This window comes from Ambystoma mexicanum, chromosome 5p (genome assembly GCF_040938575.1).
Source record: "Ambystoma mexicanum isolate Mex_15411 chromosome 5p, UKY_AmexF1_1, whole genome shotgun sequence".
Classification (NCBI taxonomy): domain Eukaryota; kingdom Metazoa; phylum Chordata; class Amphibia; order Caudata; family Ambystomatidae; genus Ambystoma; species Ambystoma mexicanum.
Window position 1 is genome coordinate 546,749,909 of NC_090930.1, and position 18,385 is coordinate 546,768,293.

The window sequence follows — 18,385 nt, forward strand, 5'->3', positions numbered from 1 at the left end:
CCTGGCGCCAACGACACCAGGACTGAGTCCAGGGGGTCCTCGGGCACCTCTTAGGGGCTTGATAAACCCTTATAGGTGCTTGTGACTGGGGTGGGTCCATCAGTTCTGGGGTATTTGGAGCATGCATCATGACAGCACTCCCCCCCAAGTCCCCCCTAATGGTGGGTTCTCCAATTGGTCCCGGTTTGTTCGGGTGATTACGATGGAACCTTTTTAATAGCCGAGGAGCATGAATGTGTTCACTAGGTTCCCACGTTCTTTCATGTGGTCCAAATCTTTTCCAGTCTATTAGATAAAATAGTTTTGGTTTGATGACCTTTGAGTCCAGGATATCCTTAACTTCAAATTCAGGTTCCCCGTCGACCGTGATCGGTTTTGGTGATGGCTGCACTCGGGTCCCTGGTTGTACTGGTTTTAACAGTGAGACATGAAACACAGGATGAATCCTCATGTGCGGGGGCAAGTCCAGTTTCACAGCTACCGGATTGATGATGGCCTTAATGGTGTATGGACCTACGTATTTGGGATTGAAGGTACGAGTTCCTTTCATGGGTATGTGCTTTGACGCCAACCAGACTTTATCTCCAACTTGATACCTTGGAGCTTCACTTCTATGCTTGTCTGTCGATTTCTTGTATCTTTCTTTAGCTAGTTTCAAATGGTCTATTGCTTTTTTAAAGGCTTGAGTAATAGTATTCTGCAAACTTCGTACTGCTGGCATTTCCAGAAGCTGAGGCGGGTCAAGATTAGAGGTTCGTGGATGCATCCCGTAAATGGTATAGAAAGAGCTTTGTCCAATGCTGGAGTGTAGGGAATTGTTGTAGGCGTATTCGGTTATCCATAAAATATCTTTCCAACTGCTTTCCGTTTGGTGTAACATACATCTGAGGTATTGCTCCAAAGTCTGGTTGGTCCTCTCAGTCTGACCATCAGTCTGGGGATGGTGGCTGGTGGAAAGTCTTACATCGATCTCAGCTAGCTTGCTGCACTTTTTCCAGAAACGTGAGATAAACTGGCTGCCACGGTCTGAAATCAGGTTGGAAGGGAATCCATGTATTCAGACTATTTGTTCTAAGAATTCTTTTGCCAGGATCGAAGCTGAGGGTAACCCCTTCAGTGGAATGAAATGGGCCATCTTGGAAAACAAGTCCACCACCACCAAAATTGTGTTGAACCCATTACAAGGAGGAAGGTCAGTTATATAATTGAGTGACAATGTATGCCAAGGTGTAGGTGGGATATCCAGTGGGTGCAGTTGGCCTGGTGATTTCTTCTTTAGAGCCTTGTTTTGTGCACAGACTCCACAGGATAGCACAAACAGTTTGATGTCTTTACGCCATGTTGGCCACCAAAAGTGTTGCTTGATCCTGGCTTCAGTTTTAGCGATCCCAGGGTGACCTTCTACCAGAGAATCGTGATAATTTGAGATTACCTTTTCTTGAAGTTCCTTGCTGGGCAGATAGAGACGTCCCTGAAAATATGGTATTTGGTTTGAGACTGAGTGGTGAGCACTTTTGGCAGGCCAATCCTTCAGAGTGTTGGTATCCATGAGATGAGTGATTTCCTTGTGGATGTCATCTAAGGTTAGAGACGTTGTAATCCCTAAGATTTTTTCTCCAGGAATGATGGGCACAGGGTCGGGATTAGTGGACTCCTCGTCTACTCCTATACAAGATAAGGCATCCGCCTTACCATTTTGACAACCAGGGCGATAGGTGATTACAAAGTCGAATTCAGCAAACAATAATGCCCATCGGAGTTGGCGAGATGATTGAGCCTTCGCCACCTTCAGGTACTGTAGATTGCGGTGATCAGTGATTACCGTGATTGTATGCCTTGCTCCTAAGAGATAATGCCGCCAAGCTTTGAAGGCCGCCTTGATGGCCAAGAGTTCTTTGTCCGTAATGGCATAATTCAGTTCTGGAGCCATGAATTTCCATGACCAAAAGGCCACTGGGTGAAGCTGACCAGATTCAGGATCCTTTTGCAAGAGGACCTCTCCCATTGCCAAGCTGGAAGCATCGGTCTCAACCACGTACGGTAGATCCGGACAAGGATGTTTCAGGATTGGAGCTGAGGTGAATATCTGCTTTAAGTCCTGGAAGACTTTCTCTGCTTCCTCTGACCATTGAAAATGTTTGTTCTTTCGTAGTAAAGAGGTAATGGGATGCACTAGCTGCGAGAAGCCTGGAATGAAGCGACGATAAAAGTTCGCGAATCCAAGCATACTCTGAACTCCTTTAATTGAGGTTGGAGAAGTCCAATTGAGGATGGCATCCACCTCCCGCGAATCCATGCGTACACCTTGAGGGGTTAGGATAAATCCAAGGAACTCGACCTCAGGAACATGGAAGAAGCATTTTTCCAGTTTTGCAAATAGTCTGTGTTGTCGAAGTTTGTCCAGAACAGCACAGACGTTTTTCACATGTTCTTGTTCAGATGAGGAATATACCAGAATGTCATCGATATATACTACGACACACACATCAATCAATTCTCGCAGGATGTCATTCATGAAATACTGGAACGCCGCTGGGGTGTTACAAAGGCCAAAGGGCATCACCTGGTATTCGAATAGCCCGTATTTGGTGCGGAAGGCGGTCTTCCATTCGTCCCCTTTCTTGATTCGTACCAGGTGGTATGCTCCATGGAGATCTAACTTGGTATAAATTTGTGCGTCTTTAACTTGATCCAAGAGTTCAGGAATCAGGGGCAAGGGGTAACGGTTTTTAACAGTGACTTGGTTCAATGCGTGGTAATCGATGCAAGTCCTAAGGTCTCCTTCCTTCTTAGGCACGAAGAATAAGGGTGAGGCTGCCGGGGACTTGGACGGGCGGATAAAACCGCTAGCCAGATACTGGTCTAGATATTTCTTTAAGTGCAGATTTTCAGGTTCAGTGAGTGCATCGATCCGACCGCATGGAATCTGTGGGCCAGGTATGAGGTCGATCTGACAGTCGTACGATCTATGGGGAGGGAGAGTGTTGGCTTGGTCCTTCTGAAAAACATCCTGATAGTCTTGATATACCGGAGGTAGCGGGTTAGTCAGACTCATGATCATTGTCACTTCCTTAACCAGAGGTTCTTTTACTTGATAACAGGTATGAGCACATTCGCCTGAGAAGGTCAGCCTCTTAGCACGCCAGTCGATGCAAGGATTGTGTGACTCTAGCCATGGCATTCCCAGAATTATTTGGAATTGTGGAGCCTTGATTATATCGAACACAATGTCGTCCCGATATCTGTCTTGGCACAAAAGTGTCATCTCTGTCATTGAGTGCGTTACAGGACCCGAAGCGATCTCAGTCCTGTTGACAGTGGTGACTAAATCTGTTGTTGCCTTTTCGCAGAGAGGAAGATTCATCCTTGTAAGCAATTCTTGATCCATATAATTTCCAATGGCTCCGCTGTCGATATATGCTCTGACTGCATGCATTCGAGATGGCTGTTGGTGACGTATGAGGATCATTGGCAAGGCTAGGTGTGAGGTCTGGAAGTCCTTCTTTTCACTCGACAAGCGGACCTCTACGCTTGTCGGGCCGGGTAGTTTTCCGACTCTGGCTCTGCTTCAACTTTGCCAGCAACCCAACTGCTTTCTTGGGTGGTTTTACTGGGCACTCTCGGAGGAAATGGCCGGATGACCCACAATACAGACACAACTGTTGTCTTCTCCGATCTCTTTCAGCCTTGGACAATGGCCCGCGCACCCCTCCAATCTGCATGGGTTCGGCCAAGTCGGTGGTCTTAGACGCATTTTCCTTTGGGCGCACAAATACCTGAGTGTCCCTTCTAGCTCGGTCTGCCTTACGGTTCTGTAGTCTATGTTCAAGCTGAACCACCAAGTCTATATATTCAGCACAGTCTCTTGGAGGGTTGACCACTTGAGCTAGAACATCCTTTAACTCCCCTCTCAAACCTCGGTAAAAAAGCATTGTTCTTTTGTCATCTGGCCAGTCGGTTTTCCATTACCAGCCTATTAAAGGTTGAAATGTAAGTTAACAGATCTTGATTGCCTTGACACAGAGACAAGAGCTCATTATCCAAGGCCTGGCCTTGGGAGTAGCGGGCAAACAGCTTCTCCATGTTCAATTGGAACCTCTGGAAGTCCCGCAAAATAGGATCGTCCCGATTGACTAGTGGTACTGACCAGTCTGCCGCACTGCCACTGCGGTACTATAGCACAAAAGCCACCTTAGACTGGTTGTTTGGAAAGGCTCCTGGTCTACATATGAAATGTAGTCGGCATTGATTTATAAAGACCGCATACCTTTTTGGGTCTCCTGCAAAGCGTTCTGGAGGTGCCAAAGGTACGTCCCCTGGAAGGACCACCTGAATTGGATTGCTTGGTGTTGTCAGAACCGTTGACCCCAATCCTGGTAACGGTGTTTGCCCGACCTGTGACTGAAGCAGTTGTCAAGCGAGGTCATCACGATCAGTTCTCTCCTCAAGGCATTGGTTTCCTGCCGAGCTGAATGGACCTCGGTCTGGAGTTCCCCCAAAAGCTGGGCTAGCTGATCTGTCTCAGAGGTTTCCATGACGCCCAGGTAGAGAATTTGTATAAGGCTTCGCGTTCTGTCACGCTCACCTGGTCTCCACGGGGGCGTAGCACGTGGCTGCACAAATGATGTCTGCACTGGCGTGGCACTCCATGGATGATGATGCATGCCGTGACTTCTCCCTTGTTATCACCCCAAGAGGCGTTTGTCTGGAAGATTGAAATAAGATATTAGCTACTTCCCTGCTCCTCTTTGATCTCACCTTAGAGTTTAAGGAGATAGGCCCTCTGTCCTGCGGTCTCTAGCAGGGGCGCAATAAGCACAGTCTTTCCTGGATCTAGTTGCTTCACTGATCCTGTGGGCGATTGCCGAGTCTTGGAAAGCTGGTTCAAACAAGTAAGTCTCTATGCCAATGGTTGCTTGGTTTAGGTGCTTGAAGTCTTTATTTTCCCCAAATTTTTTACCTGTATTTGTCTTTTTTTTCAGGCGCGGTTTCGAGCGTATTTTTGAATGGAGGTTCGACTCTTATAAAATGCTGAGCAGATTTCCCTCAGGTGAGTAGTTGCGCGAGAGAGTGGTGCTGAATGTCTGAATAACTGTTTTCCCTTCCGTGTGCGACTAACCTGCTGTTTTCTTTTCCTTCTGTGCAGATGTGTCGCGGCTCCGGAATGGTGAATGGAAGAACCACTCTGACGTGTTCTGGAAGATCGCTGACCCCGGGTGAGTATTGGATGCCTGAGCGGGTACCTTTTCTTCTGCAGGTGCGGTGGTCCGGAGAACGGCTGAAGGCGCAACCGATGAGATGGAATGCTGCAGGTAAGGCCTTCGCTGCTGTATTGACTCCTGTTCTCTTTTCTTTCTTCTCGCATGTACCAATGGATGTATTTTCTGGATGGGCGTGGCTGTAGCAGTTCAAGGACAGGACAGACACGGTGAGCGTTACGCTGCAGGAGTGCAGAATAACACAAAGCATGTTCTGCCTGCAGGGTGTGGCTTAAATAGCCTTGTAAGTAGTTCCAGGTAAAGTAGTCCCTAAACCACACCCTGCCTTTCGGATAAAATAGTCCCTCGGCCACACCCTGGATATACAGAAAGGCTTAGCCTAACTAGACTGAGTAAATAGCTCATGCAGGTCAACACTTAATGAGCCTGGCACCAACGGCGCCAGGACTCAGTCCAGGGGGTCTTCGGACACTTAAGGGCTTGATAAGCCCTTATAGGTTCTTGTGACTGGGGTGGGCCCATCAGTTCCGAGTTTTTGGAGCATGCATCATGACAGTGTCAGAGGGTGCACCTGATGCCCTCCACTTCCTCTCAACCACCCTGCACTTGCGTTTGAGGGTGACGAGGTCAGAATCGTACCAAGAGTTGCAATTGGATTTGGGCTTAAGCGGATCCTCATGACAGGGGCAAGTACATCAAGAGTGTTAGAGATAGAAAGATGCAGGTTAGATAAGGATGTGTCAGGATGTGAGTTCGCCAAAGGTGCAGAAGGAGGAGAGAAAGTAGCGACAAAAGCCTCACCTTGAACACGCTTCATGGGCCGGATGAACAAGAAGGCAGGTGGCAGTGCTGAGTCGGCTTGGCCTGAGGGGTAAATGGAAAGAGGTGGGAGAAAAGGAGAAAGTGATCCCTCCAGGAGAGAGGAGTGGTGAGAGGGTTGGAGAGGGGGAGGTCTGAGGAGATCAGAACATCCAGGGTGTGCCCCGCAGAGGGAAGAATATAGAGAGTCGAAGAGTTTGCGAAAGAGTCCTGCAGAAAGACAGGTAGCATCCAAGCTGATGTTAAGATCTCCAAGGAGGAAAAGTTGAGAGGTAGAGGCAAGGAGGGAGGAGGAGAGGTCCACCCACTAAGAGAGGAAGGAGGCGACCTGGCCGGGAGGCCTGTAGATAGTGGCCACAGTGAGAGAGAGGCGAGGAGAGATAGAGAGTCTGCAGACCAGGCATTCAAAGGAAGAGTAGTCCTGCATAGGAATGATAGAAGCAGGGATCCACTCCGGGAAGATCAAAGCTACACCCCCATTAGGACGGTTGGTTCTGGGTGCAGAGAGGATCTTGTAGCCATCAGGAAGGAGAGTGTCAAAGCTTGTGGTAGAGCTGGCCGTGAACCATGTCTCGGTCAGACCGAGTACATCAGAAACATTTCTTCCAGGAGACGGCAGATGTCAGAGGAGTGCTTAACAGCTGAGTGAAAGTTAAGAGTAGCAATGTGGAGCAGGTTGCCCACTTTGAAGGACTTCCGTGGATGGGTTCAGGTCAGAGGTATGTCCTGCGGAAGTGTTGCAGGTGCCTGAGAATGGGCAGAGGAGGTAGGAGGAGAAGGCAAGGTAGCCAAGGAGGAGGTGGGTGCCAGAGGGGTACAGAGGAAGGAGGCAACAGGGTGGCCGAAGAAGCAGCAGAGTCAGCTGTAGAGGTGGCAGAGGATGGAGGCAGCAGAGGAGCCATAGAGGGGAAAGTAGGGACAGCAGGAGAAGAAAGGAAGTTGATAAGGCACAGGAAGCGTCTATCAAGAAGGAGGAGGTTGGCCTGAGAGCCTTGGACCAAGACAGTGCCGTGTTAGGTAGACCTTAATGATGGTCTTGGAGGAGTGAAAAGGGGCCAGGAGGGCCTCCCACCGTGTGCCACCATTAATGGGTGAAGAGGAAAAAGGCGCGAGAACAGAGACCATATGGGTGGGGGAGTCCATAGGGCTGGAGGTGACGGTAAGGGTCTGTCTGGAGGAAGCATTGGTGTAGGTATCGGCGATAGAGAGGCGTGGGTTGGAGACCAGGATGTCCCTTTTGAACTTCTTCCTGCCAGACTTAGTGAGATGGATATGATAGTTGATAGAAAAGCAGTTTGAGAAGATAGGTGGAACAGAGAGCACCATAGAGGGTGTAGAGAGGAAGAGTGGGGGGGAAGAAGGGAGGGTGGTGGGGGGTAGCACTGGGAAGCAGGCAGGCGGGGGAAACACTAGGGTAGGGGGAAACCGAAGGCGGAGGGGCACACAGAGGAACAATGACAGAAAATCAGATGCAGTACATAGACAAAATTCAATCGTCAACGGAAACTAGAAGTAGAGAATGGACACAGCAGGGATGCAGGCAGTACAGTGTAAGCAAACAATCATGGAGAAACAAAAACAACAATAACGATATGATCACAGAGGAACCTAGGAGTAAAGAATTAACACAGCAGGGATGCAGGCAGTACAATGTAAGCAAACAACCGTGGAGAAACAAAGAATAACAAAAACAGAACAATCACCAAAGGAACCTAGAAGAAAAGAATGAATACAGCAGGGATGCAGGAAATGCAATGTGAGCCAGCAACCGTTGAGAACAAAACCTCAAGAACAGTACACAATAGGTCAGGGGAAGGGAGCTAGGAAAGTGGGGGAGGGAGAGGGCCGTCGGGGAATGCGGGGAGGGTAGCAGTTAGGAGAAGGAGGGGTTTGCATGGCCGAGTAGAGAGAGAGCGCATGCTGTCTAGATTTGTGAGGTAGCACACGCAGTATAATAGGCGAGGTGGTGTACATGGCCTAAAATGCGAGGGAGCACACACAGCCTAGGGTTGTGAAGGAACATGTGTGCCCTAAGATGCGAGGTAGCGCATGCAGCCCAAGATACGAGGTAGCGCACGCATCCTTGGGTTGCCAGGGAGCACACAGGGCCTAAGATGCGAGGGAGCGCAAGTAGGCAGGGTTGGGGGGAGCTGGAGCAGGTCACAGGGGAGAAAACAACGCAAGTGCAAGAGTGATAAGGGGCACCAGGTCAGGGGGGTTGCATGGAGTGACGCAAGCTAACTATCCCTGAACCTTCTTACTTGGCGGCCGCAGAAAGGAGGCTGAGGTTGTCTGCACTCACTGTCTACTCCACAACCCCATCGTCCACAAACACCTGCATCTCTTAACACCGCGGCCTTGTCCTGCGAGGGCTTTGCCGCAGAGGGTCTGTACCTCGGTTCTTATGGGCATGGAGTCATGGCAAGGCAAAGCATGCTACATATAGTTGGGCAGCATCTCCTGCGCACCTGCTTCGCTCAACATCTCAGCCTTGTCCTGCGAGGGCTTTTTCCTACATGGTCCCTGATTCTAATTAGCCTAAAATGCCTGATATCCTTCAAACCTCCCTTACAATCCACCCTCTACTCTCCAATGTATTGTGCATTTTTCATGTTCTAAGAAGTAGTCCTCATGCTTTTTAGCCGGATGCATTGCCCAACCGCCTGCACTACTTCTGTTTCCCTTGTGCCATAAGGTGGTGGGAGGTGGCACCACTGCAAGGGACCTCAGTTATTAGTGCTGCCTTCTGGATCTTGGGTTGCAGATCTGTTTACAGCCAAAGCCACTCCTTTGGTTTCATAATTCAGGATCTTCCCAGTGGCATTGACACACAGAATTTGAGAAACTCTCAATCAAGAACCAACAACATCTGAAATAACCTGTGCTATGGGTTGTGGCCCAAAGTCTCAATCACTCTTTAGTTCACAGAGAAGACTATGCATGTGCATATTAGTTTGGTCCCACCCACAAGATTAGTCAAGCACTTTAAAGCTAGGCAATCTCCTCTGAAAAATCATACAACTGGCAAAGAGCGCCAAGAAACCATGCATGTGGCGACAGTGCGGGTTTTAAGAACCGCTAACATAACATAACCTTATATACATGTCACTGCATGTTGGGCGTCACCAGTGAGGTGCAGGTTACTCTCTAGGAAACCGAGAGCAGTTTTCTACATCTGGATTACGCCCGCACACTTAGGGTAAATCCCCATCTCCTATTATTCAAAATGGAGTTTGAAGGGTCTTGCTCTATCCATCAGAAACTACGTTAGCATTCCGCAATATAGGCCTTTAGATCAGGTAACTATAAAATAATGATTCCAACACTTTGTAGAGGAGTGTGTTGCATCAATGTTCATTCTCTTAATGTACATGAAATGAATTAAACACCTTGGCCCTCATTATGAGTAAGGCAGATTTTGTTTAATGGAAAAACTGCATTAGGTAATTAAATATTGAATAATGTGCTATTTCGTGAAATCCACATAACAATGAACAATTCTCCAGAAATCCTAATTTTCGTATCCATTTGTACCCTCAACGTGAGGATGGCAATGAATGGATTGGTATGCGGTAGAGGTACATATCAAAAGTATGCAATTATTTTAAATGCACAATATGATCTTTCCTGACTACTCGGGCTTTACATGGCAAGGGTGTTCACAAGATGGGCATCAGAAACACCCCCTTTTTCACACCCTTTGATGTTCTCCATACATAAACATGTTCTGCGGCATTGAAGGGAAGTGCTTGGGCTTCCAAGGTAAAACGCTTAAAAAACATCTTGGGAGTTTTTAAATGTTAGCCTCCACCTCCTAGGAGGAGGCAAACATTGGTGCTTAATTATGAGATGTTCAATTATAGTGGTAATTAATGTACGCAGCATTGCTAGGATGCAGTCATTCTGACAGGCCCATAATCAAGCAGGCAGCATTTGTAAACACATCCTACTTTTACTGTTTCAGTCTTACTCATAAATGTGGGACTCGGTTCTTGCTATGTGGGATGTGCATTTTTATAATTTCAGAAATACCACACAAAGCATATTTCACATGTTAACATTCACCTGTGTTTGAGCTTCTACCACCAGGACCACATCTTCAATGCGGATACCGAAATGTCCAACATGATAATATCCCGGTTCTGTAGAAAAAAGAGCAACGTTTTTACTTTGGCCAAAATGTTTGAGAACATGTTTTTTGTTCATTATTGTCTGTCACTCCACAAAACTTAGTTTCCATAATCAGGGTTGGACTGGGACAAGAAATAGGCCCGGGGACCCAAGAAAAAGTGGTCCACTCTGCGCCTCAAAAAAGTGTTCCACCCCTTTGCCTCATGACCCTTGACCTCTGATGACATCACCAGAACTGATTTCATTTGACACCACTTGAAAGTGACATCCCGGGAAGCAATAAAACACAAACGTTCACCCCTTGACAAAACAGGAAGTGCATCAATTAGCATTGTTCCTAAGTAAACTACGAAAAATATGGTTATGATTTCACTAATGTGATATACATTTCATACAAGAATGCATCACCATATGTATCATTAATATCTGTGTTTATAGATCCATATTGTCAAATTACTGCGAATGCAAGCAGACGTCCAAGGCCACATGATAATATGCTATAATGTAGCACTTATGCTTAAGATCTTTTCTTATAGAACACATATGCACACATTATCACCCAATCTGTGTTGGTACTCATTTATCAAGATCAGAAGAATGAAAGGCTGAGATGGCCTTGCTTGGAATCGAACTTGCAACCTGCAGATCACTCACGCATTGCAGCAGCAAGTGCTCAACCCACTGAGCTATCATATCAGCACAATTATTCTGTAGTGGATACCATTAAACTGGTAACTGAGATTTAAAAGCAGACCAGTTAAGTTCATCTGCAGGTCTGAAGCAAATATGTTAGCACTATATACACTATTTGCATACCAGGTGTGAATTCCAACAGCAATTAACTGCATTAGTCTTCGTGTAATGTGTTATGAATTATCAGTGTTGTCATTCAAGTTGTGCTCAGCACTCAAACACAGACCAGCTGTGGAGCCATTGGTTTGTCCAGGTGAAGCTTTATTATACATAAGTACAAATGTACATGGACCCGTTACTCCTGAGTATTTACAGTGGCACATCAGACTAGACAGGAAACAGGGATAGGTAGTTTACATGACATACAAAGGAGCAGATCCACCGGCCATCCTATCATACCCAGCTCAGCCCCCCAACTGACACCCATGGAACAGTCACTCGCAGACCCACTCAACATTCTCCTGAGCTGCTCATCATTCATGCATCAACATTCTAATAGCAAGCACTCCTGGCCCGTGACTAAAAAAGACTACATCACAACATCTCCTTTCATACCAGATCACAACCACAACATCTTCCTTTCATACCAAAACCTTCCAACCACAACTAACACACTGGGCCTCATTACGACCCCGGCGCTAAACCATGGTGCTACTAGCACCATGGTTCATGCCGGGGTCCGCCATGGTGAATGGCGGAATTACCGCCCCATTCCAAGGTTGGCGGGGCGGTAATTCCCCATGCCGCCCTGGCCCTTCCCCATTCCCATTTTTGCCCCATAGGGCTCAATGGAAATGGGGAAGGCGCTAAGTACGGTGCTGCAAATTGCGGCGCTGCAAATTGCGGCACCGTGCTTAGCACCAAGGTACCTTTGCGGGTTGGATTTTAAAATCGCGTTAAAATCGCCAACCCGCAAAGGGACCTCGTAATCAGGCGTTAAGGGGTTAACGGCGCTGCCACCTTTTGCGGCGCCGTTAACCCCGTAACGCCAGGGTTGTAATGAGGGCCAGGATCCATAGCTTGTCCTGTGATGAATGTAGACAGTGTCTGCCTGAGAGGAGATGTTTGCGTAAATAATCTGATCAGTGGGAGTATGTTTTTGAGAATACATTTTATTGTAATCGCTGGTGGAAGCTGCCCATCTTGATGGACTATTTAGAGCACTTTGTTATGTGAGCTGTTGCTCCTAGAATCCCTAAACATGAATGAGATGAGGTGTCAATATTAACTTCCCAAACCTCTCACCTGGAAAACAAACATGTTAGCATAATCGTTTTGTATCTTTGCAGATCGTTGGATCTTTGCAGCCTGTCTGTATTTCTCGGCTCTTCCTCTCTTCGATATGCGGTCACGAGATTGGTGAGGCACGTGCAGGAAGAGAGTCATGGGCTTGAAAACACATGCAACAAAGTGCATCCAAGTCTGAGTGAAGGGCCTTGTCAGCGCTGCACTGTTAGTACTTGAAATTATAACTGACTACCTGACTAACTCATTTGATTTCTGTTCTAAAAATACATTTCTTTTGTTTAAGTTTATTTCTGTTCTGACAATACGTGGGTGTTGTCTATGGGCCTCATTACAACCTTGGTGGTAGCCGTGCCATGCCTGCTTTGCTCACGGGTGCCTTTCATTCCACTAGGCCAGACATGGCAGGCTGAAAGGCATCCTCAAGCACAACTCAGAGTTTTCCGGTCCAGATACAACGGTACTGGTAAGCTTGCCCGTACCGTTGTATCCGGACCGGCAAACTCGTAATGGGGCCTTATGTGTAATTTTAACACATACATTGTTCATGTGATTGTAATCAATGTTGATATCCAGCCCTGAGGAAGACCTTCAAATGGTTGAAACATGTGTTGGCGAAAGATAGATATCAAACCATTATGAATCTCAAATTGGATGATGGTATTTGTTGGTTCATGCATTGTGGAAATGCATCCTCGAGAGAATATAGAAGGGAGACAGGAGCGCAGGTGTCTGAGCGACACAAGGAGAGCTATTAGTAGTTCACGCAGTTTGACTTAATTTGCACTTTGCAGGGCATGTGGCTACCCCTCCTATGGCAAGTTGGGGTGGGTTGATTGTCCTCCTCTAATGGTAGATCCACCATTGACAGAACCATATCGAAATATTTCATCGGAGGCCAGTTGCTCATAGAACACCTTAAACTGATAGTTACTCCAAGCACTTGCAATCACAACAACACTCAAAGTGTAACGAATGATAATAATAGCGCTAGTTTTATATATTGTTAGCTCACCCGAGGGGATCAAATCGCTTTAATAACAGTTGATATCGTGGTACTCAAGGTATTGACGTCAGAAGTATAAAAGGCTGAGCTTTCCTCAGCGGGAGCGAACCCATGTCAGCAGGCTACACACAGATGTCAGAAATGAGCACTCAGCTTGCTGTGCTATCTGACTGGCTTATTCAACAACAAATAAGGCTTGCCTCAGCCTGACTATGCAATTCCCCTGTACAAACCTTCTTAAAATGTATTTGCACTAATGTGCATCATACATTCTAATTTGCCTTACGTCATGCTTGTAATGAACCTGGTGGGAGTACTCCATTGAGTTATGACACATAAGAACCAACCTAACATTATATACTAATGACAGAACAAAGAAAGACCCCATAGATGGAATGATGCAGGTCTATAAACTGTGGAATCAACCTTCCTGATAGTGTAGTTTGCAGGACTTAAGTCAAACATATGGAAAAGGTTGTAATTTATGACATTCTGTCGGTGTGCATCTCTGGCACATATAGAAAAAGAACATGTAGTAATATAGACAGATTACAATTGAGATTTGGGGGCGAAAAAAAGTAAGCAACCCATTTGACGAATTGACTTCTGCCCTGGCAAAAGTGCCTCAGCCCTTACATGTCACCAAGAGTGAACGACAATCATAAAGGTAAAACAGGGATAGTTAAGAGCAGTGGTCGAATTGAGCGGGAGCGGCCGGGAGCGGTGCTCCTCTACTTTTTTCAATTAAGTTTTACTGTTCCTATACTTTTATTTTAAAAAGAAACCGTTCCGGAATGGTTTTGTTTTAAAAGAAAGTGTAGGAAGAAGTTGAAACGTGCACTTTCAGTGCACTACACTGAACATTCCCTTAAACAGCAGGTGCATGTATTTGGGGGTTTGTATTGTGTGTGGGAGGGGGCGTGGTGATGGGGTTTGTGTGGAGTGGGTACAGGCCAGCAGGGAACATAGTTCCACTACTTCTTTTCATACACTTCAACCACTGGTTAAGAGATATACCCCCTTTGCCGTTTGTGATAATGTGGGCCGAGGGAAGGCTATACTTTCAAGAGGGTTGTGAATATGAAACATTAGCAACCCAAACAGTGAACTATAACAGTTCAAAATAAAGGAATGTCCACTCAAGTTTCTATAAAATATATATACTTTAATGATACACACCATATGCATTATTAGCTAAACAGAAAAAAACTACAAAAACCCACCCCTGTAGAAAGAACTCAGAATAAGTACGATAGCAAGATACAGCACTCTGGGTAACAAGACAGAGGGAGAAAAGGCGATAAAAATACAATTTTAAAAAGGGATTTTTTTCTTGAGTTGTAAAAGGGATTATTGTCACCTAGCCAGTCGTTAGGGCCCAAAATGGACCAGGGGCACATTTATCGAGCACTAATACATTTTCAGTGTCTTGGCAGTTCAGCAACGGTGAACCAGGATTCTTGGTGCTGTTCAGCTGTTCGATTCGAATTGAAATGCAACAATTGCGGTAGTCAAGTGGGAAGCAGAAATCGAGGCGGGATCGAACTAAAGAAGGCTGTGGTTCGAGGGTGATGCTCAAGCGATGTGGATCGTTTGACCAGGTTTTGTTCCATGGTCGAGGTCTGACGGCAGAGGGCTGATGACTGGATGTGCAGACGAGTTGGTCCATTGAAGGGCTCGAACAGTGCAGTTTGGAGAGTACACCAGGGTCATTTCAATCCTCAGATGGATTGGCGATGAAGAGGCTGGTTGTTTCAATGGCTGTTTGAGTGATGTAGGTGCAGCAGTGCTTCTTTGTTCGAGCCAAGGCAATGATGCACTTCAGCTCGCACGGCAGAGAACTTGTTCGAAAGGGTGGAACTGTGGTGTGAAGGTTGGGGAGTGGCAAAGGCAGCTCCGGAGTGTCCTATTGGTTTGAGCAGTGTCGAACAGGCTCAAATCACGACTCACAGTGGTTAGATAGCTAACATACAGTAATCCTGACTGTCTTAGCTCTCAGGAGCTGTGAGTGCTACTCCAGGGTCTCAATGGTGATAGTCATCTGTTTCTCATGCTCCCAAACATGGGGGAGGCTGGCACACACCTGCAGGGATCATCCAGCACAGAGGGGCCCTGGATGGTAGTGGGGCTGGCAGAGAGGCAGGTTTTGTTCCAGCAGCAGGTCAGCACCTATGTTCCCTGGGGAAGACTAGGGGACAGAACTTGCCTCTGCCTTGGACTACCTGTATTCACCTCACAACTGGAGGACTTTGGAAAGGTCTGATCCCCCAACAGGGTCCAACAAAATCTTCAGGGTTTGAAGTTCAGAGAGAATCCAAAGAAGAAGTGGGAGATCCTTTCTTTTAAAGACAAAAGTCTATGTGGATTGGATAGAAGATATCCTGCTTTAAGGGTCCAATCCCTGTTCTTGGAACAAGTGGCATTTGCCTTCTGACATCACACCCAAAGTGTTTTGAATTAATGGTAGTGGGGGGACAGGAAGGGGAGGGAAACAAGATGGTGGAACCTTCTTGTAGCTGGCCTGAGCTATTCTGCCCACAATAACCCTGCCCCTTCCCTTGTCAATATCATCAAAGGACCTTTTTGTATTCAGCACTGAGGTGTGAGGCTAGTTGCGTTGTGCAGGGTGTGCCCTTTGATTCCTGTTCCCAGGACAGGTTCCTTTGGAGTGTCTGTCTCACTGGAGAGGGTGTTGCCTTCCTTCACAAAGGTACCAAAAATGGGGGTTACTGCTACATTTAGGGTTGGGCACACAAGGGTTGTACTAATTAGGAATCTCCTTGGGCCAGCCACTGGTTTATTTCAAACAACAAATTAATTATTAGTTTTTATGCCAGAAAGAACACAAATAGACCATCTGCACTGCCGAGCTGGAGCTTGCGCCACTTTCGGGCGCTGCAGAGAAGCAGTCTCCCCCTTCACGATATTCAGCCTTCTGTGATGCTCAGGTAAGCCAGAGGCTTAATACGAGCCTCCTCCAGCATACCTGCATCCTGCTGCCCTTGTGCGCGTCGAGCCCGCAGCTCCACACTGTAAATCCTACTTATTATTTGCTGGGTGTCTAACCCCCAACTTCGCTGCAAGATTACCATTCCTCGCAGAATCGCCGAACATGCCACAAGGTTTTTACTTTTCTAAGATGGCTGCCGCCATATTCTGTTAATTTGCCTGGCCCCAGGCCCCCTGACGCCGCTAGCATCCATTGGCAACTTCGGTATTTCTGTGCCCTATCAGAGAGCACCAGCAGGCAAAGCCGGCACTCCGCCAAGGCACTCACTAAGGCTCCTGACCTGAGCCTGCTCACTCATCTGCATGCCGAGCTGGGGCTCGCACCACTTTCGGGCGCTGCAGAGAAGCAGTCTCCCCCTTCACGATATTCAGCCTTCTGTGATGCTCAGGTAAGCCAGACGCTTAATACGAGCGTCCTCCGGCATGCCTGCATCCTGCTGCCCTTGTGCGTGTCAAGCCTGCAGCTCCGCGCTATAAACCCTACTTATTATTTGCTGGGTGTCTAACCCCCAACTTCGTGGCTGGATTACCATTCCTCGCAGAATCGCTGAACATGCCACAAGGTTTTTACTTTTCTAAGATGACCTCTGCCATATTCTGCTAATTTGTCTGGCCCCAGGCCCCCTGATGCCGCCAACATCCATTGGCTACTTCGGTATTTCTGTGCCTTATCAGAGAGCGCCGGCAGGCGAAGCCGGCACTCCCCCAAGGCACACACTAAGGCTCCTGACCTGAGCCTGACCAGAGGCTGCCAGAGCCCAGGCCCTGAAACTCTGTTTGGTTGTCTCCTCGCCCCTTCCTACACGAGCGCTGCAGCTCTCATAGGTAGACCAAGGTGCCCACTGCAAACACGCCCATTCAGCTGGCTATCAAGACCTACGCCACCCGACAGTACGAACTGTGAGTAACACGCAAATCACCTAGTTCGCAAGAAGAGCGACTCCACGACCTGTATGTCTGATGGAACAACCCTGAACTCTCCTTAGACTCTATCGGCACACATGCTTTGTAAACACGCATATTGAATGACCACTGCATACGTGTACCCATATATATCCAATCCTGCCCACAGGCCCAAGCTCCACTGTATGTAATTAATATTATTATTATCAACTGCATCTGCCTGTTCCTCATCTGCCAGTACAGCACCCCTCCTGATACATCTCCATAGCACATTATATCGCTGTTCCACATCTACACTGCTCGCTACCTGAACTGAATTTACGGTGCCTTACCCCTAACCTAGGGCCCACTAACCAGACCTTCCTGCCTACCTGATTGGCCACCTCCATTATCCTGTCCCAGCTGCAACACAATGCTCGCACACATTTCTCCGATCCTTGCCCCCGCACCTCTCCCAGTGAAAACCGCACTGCTAGGCAGTGTACATCAGAACTGTAGTTTTGCATTATAAACCAGAGGCTGCTATACTATATTCTTAGCCTAGAATGTTACTTCAAATCTAGATGATGCCTCACTGTATTTTAGCCTAGAATGTTACATTTTTAGCCTAGAGTGTTACTTCAAATCTAGGTGATGCCATATTGCATTTTAGCCTAGAGTGTTACATTTTTAGCCTAGAGTGTCACATTTTTAGCCTAGAGTGTTACTTCAAATCTAGGTGATGCCTCATTTAATTTTGGCCTAGAGTGTTGCATTTTTAGCCTAGAGTGTTACTTCAAATCTAGGTGATGCTTTACTGCATTTTAGCCTAAAGTGATGCTGTCTATTCTAGGTGATGCCTCACTGTATTTTAGCCTAGAGTGTTATATTTTTAGCCTAGAGTGCTACTTGAAATCTAGGTGATGCCTTACTGTATTGTAGCCTAAAGTGATACTGTCTATTCTAGGTGATGCCTCACTGTATTTTAGCTTAGAGTGTTACATTTTTAGCCTAGAGTGTTACTTCAAATCTAGGTGATGCCTTACTGTATTTTAGCCTAAAGTGATACTGTCTATTCTAGGTGATGCCTCACTGTATTTTAGCTTAGAGTGTTACATTTTTAGCCTAGAGTGTTATTTCATATCTAGGTGATGCCTTACTGTATTTTAGCCTAAAGTGATACTGTCTATTCTGGGTGATGCCTCACTGTATTGTAGCCTAGAGTGTTACATTTTTAGCAAATGTAGGTGATGCTTCACTGTATTTTAGCCTAGAGTGTTGCATTTCCAGCCTAGAGTGCTATCTCAAATCTAGGTGATGCCTTACCATATGCACATGCCACTCTTAGCCATTACTAAGATAACCTTATAGGCCAACCTCT

General features: G+C 46.8%; 1 protein-coding gene across 1 annotated transcript in view; it reads right to left on the reverse strand.

Annotated features, from left to right (window-relative positions):
- Positions 1–18,385, reverse strand: part of LOC138481079 (xaa-Pro aminopeptidase 2-like) — a 450,117-nt gene that overhangs the window by 40,451 nt on the left and 391,281 nt on the right. Inside the window, exon 19 of the mRNA XM_069612975.1 lies at positions 10,104–10,180. Within this exon, the coding sequence (XP_069469076.1) occupies positions 10,104–10,180 (77 nt within the window). The remainder of the gene's footprint in view (positions 1–10,103; positions 10,181–18,385) is intronic.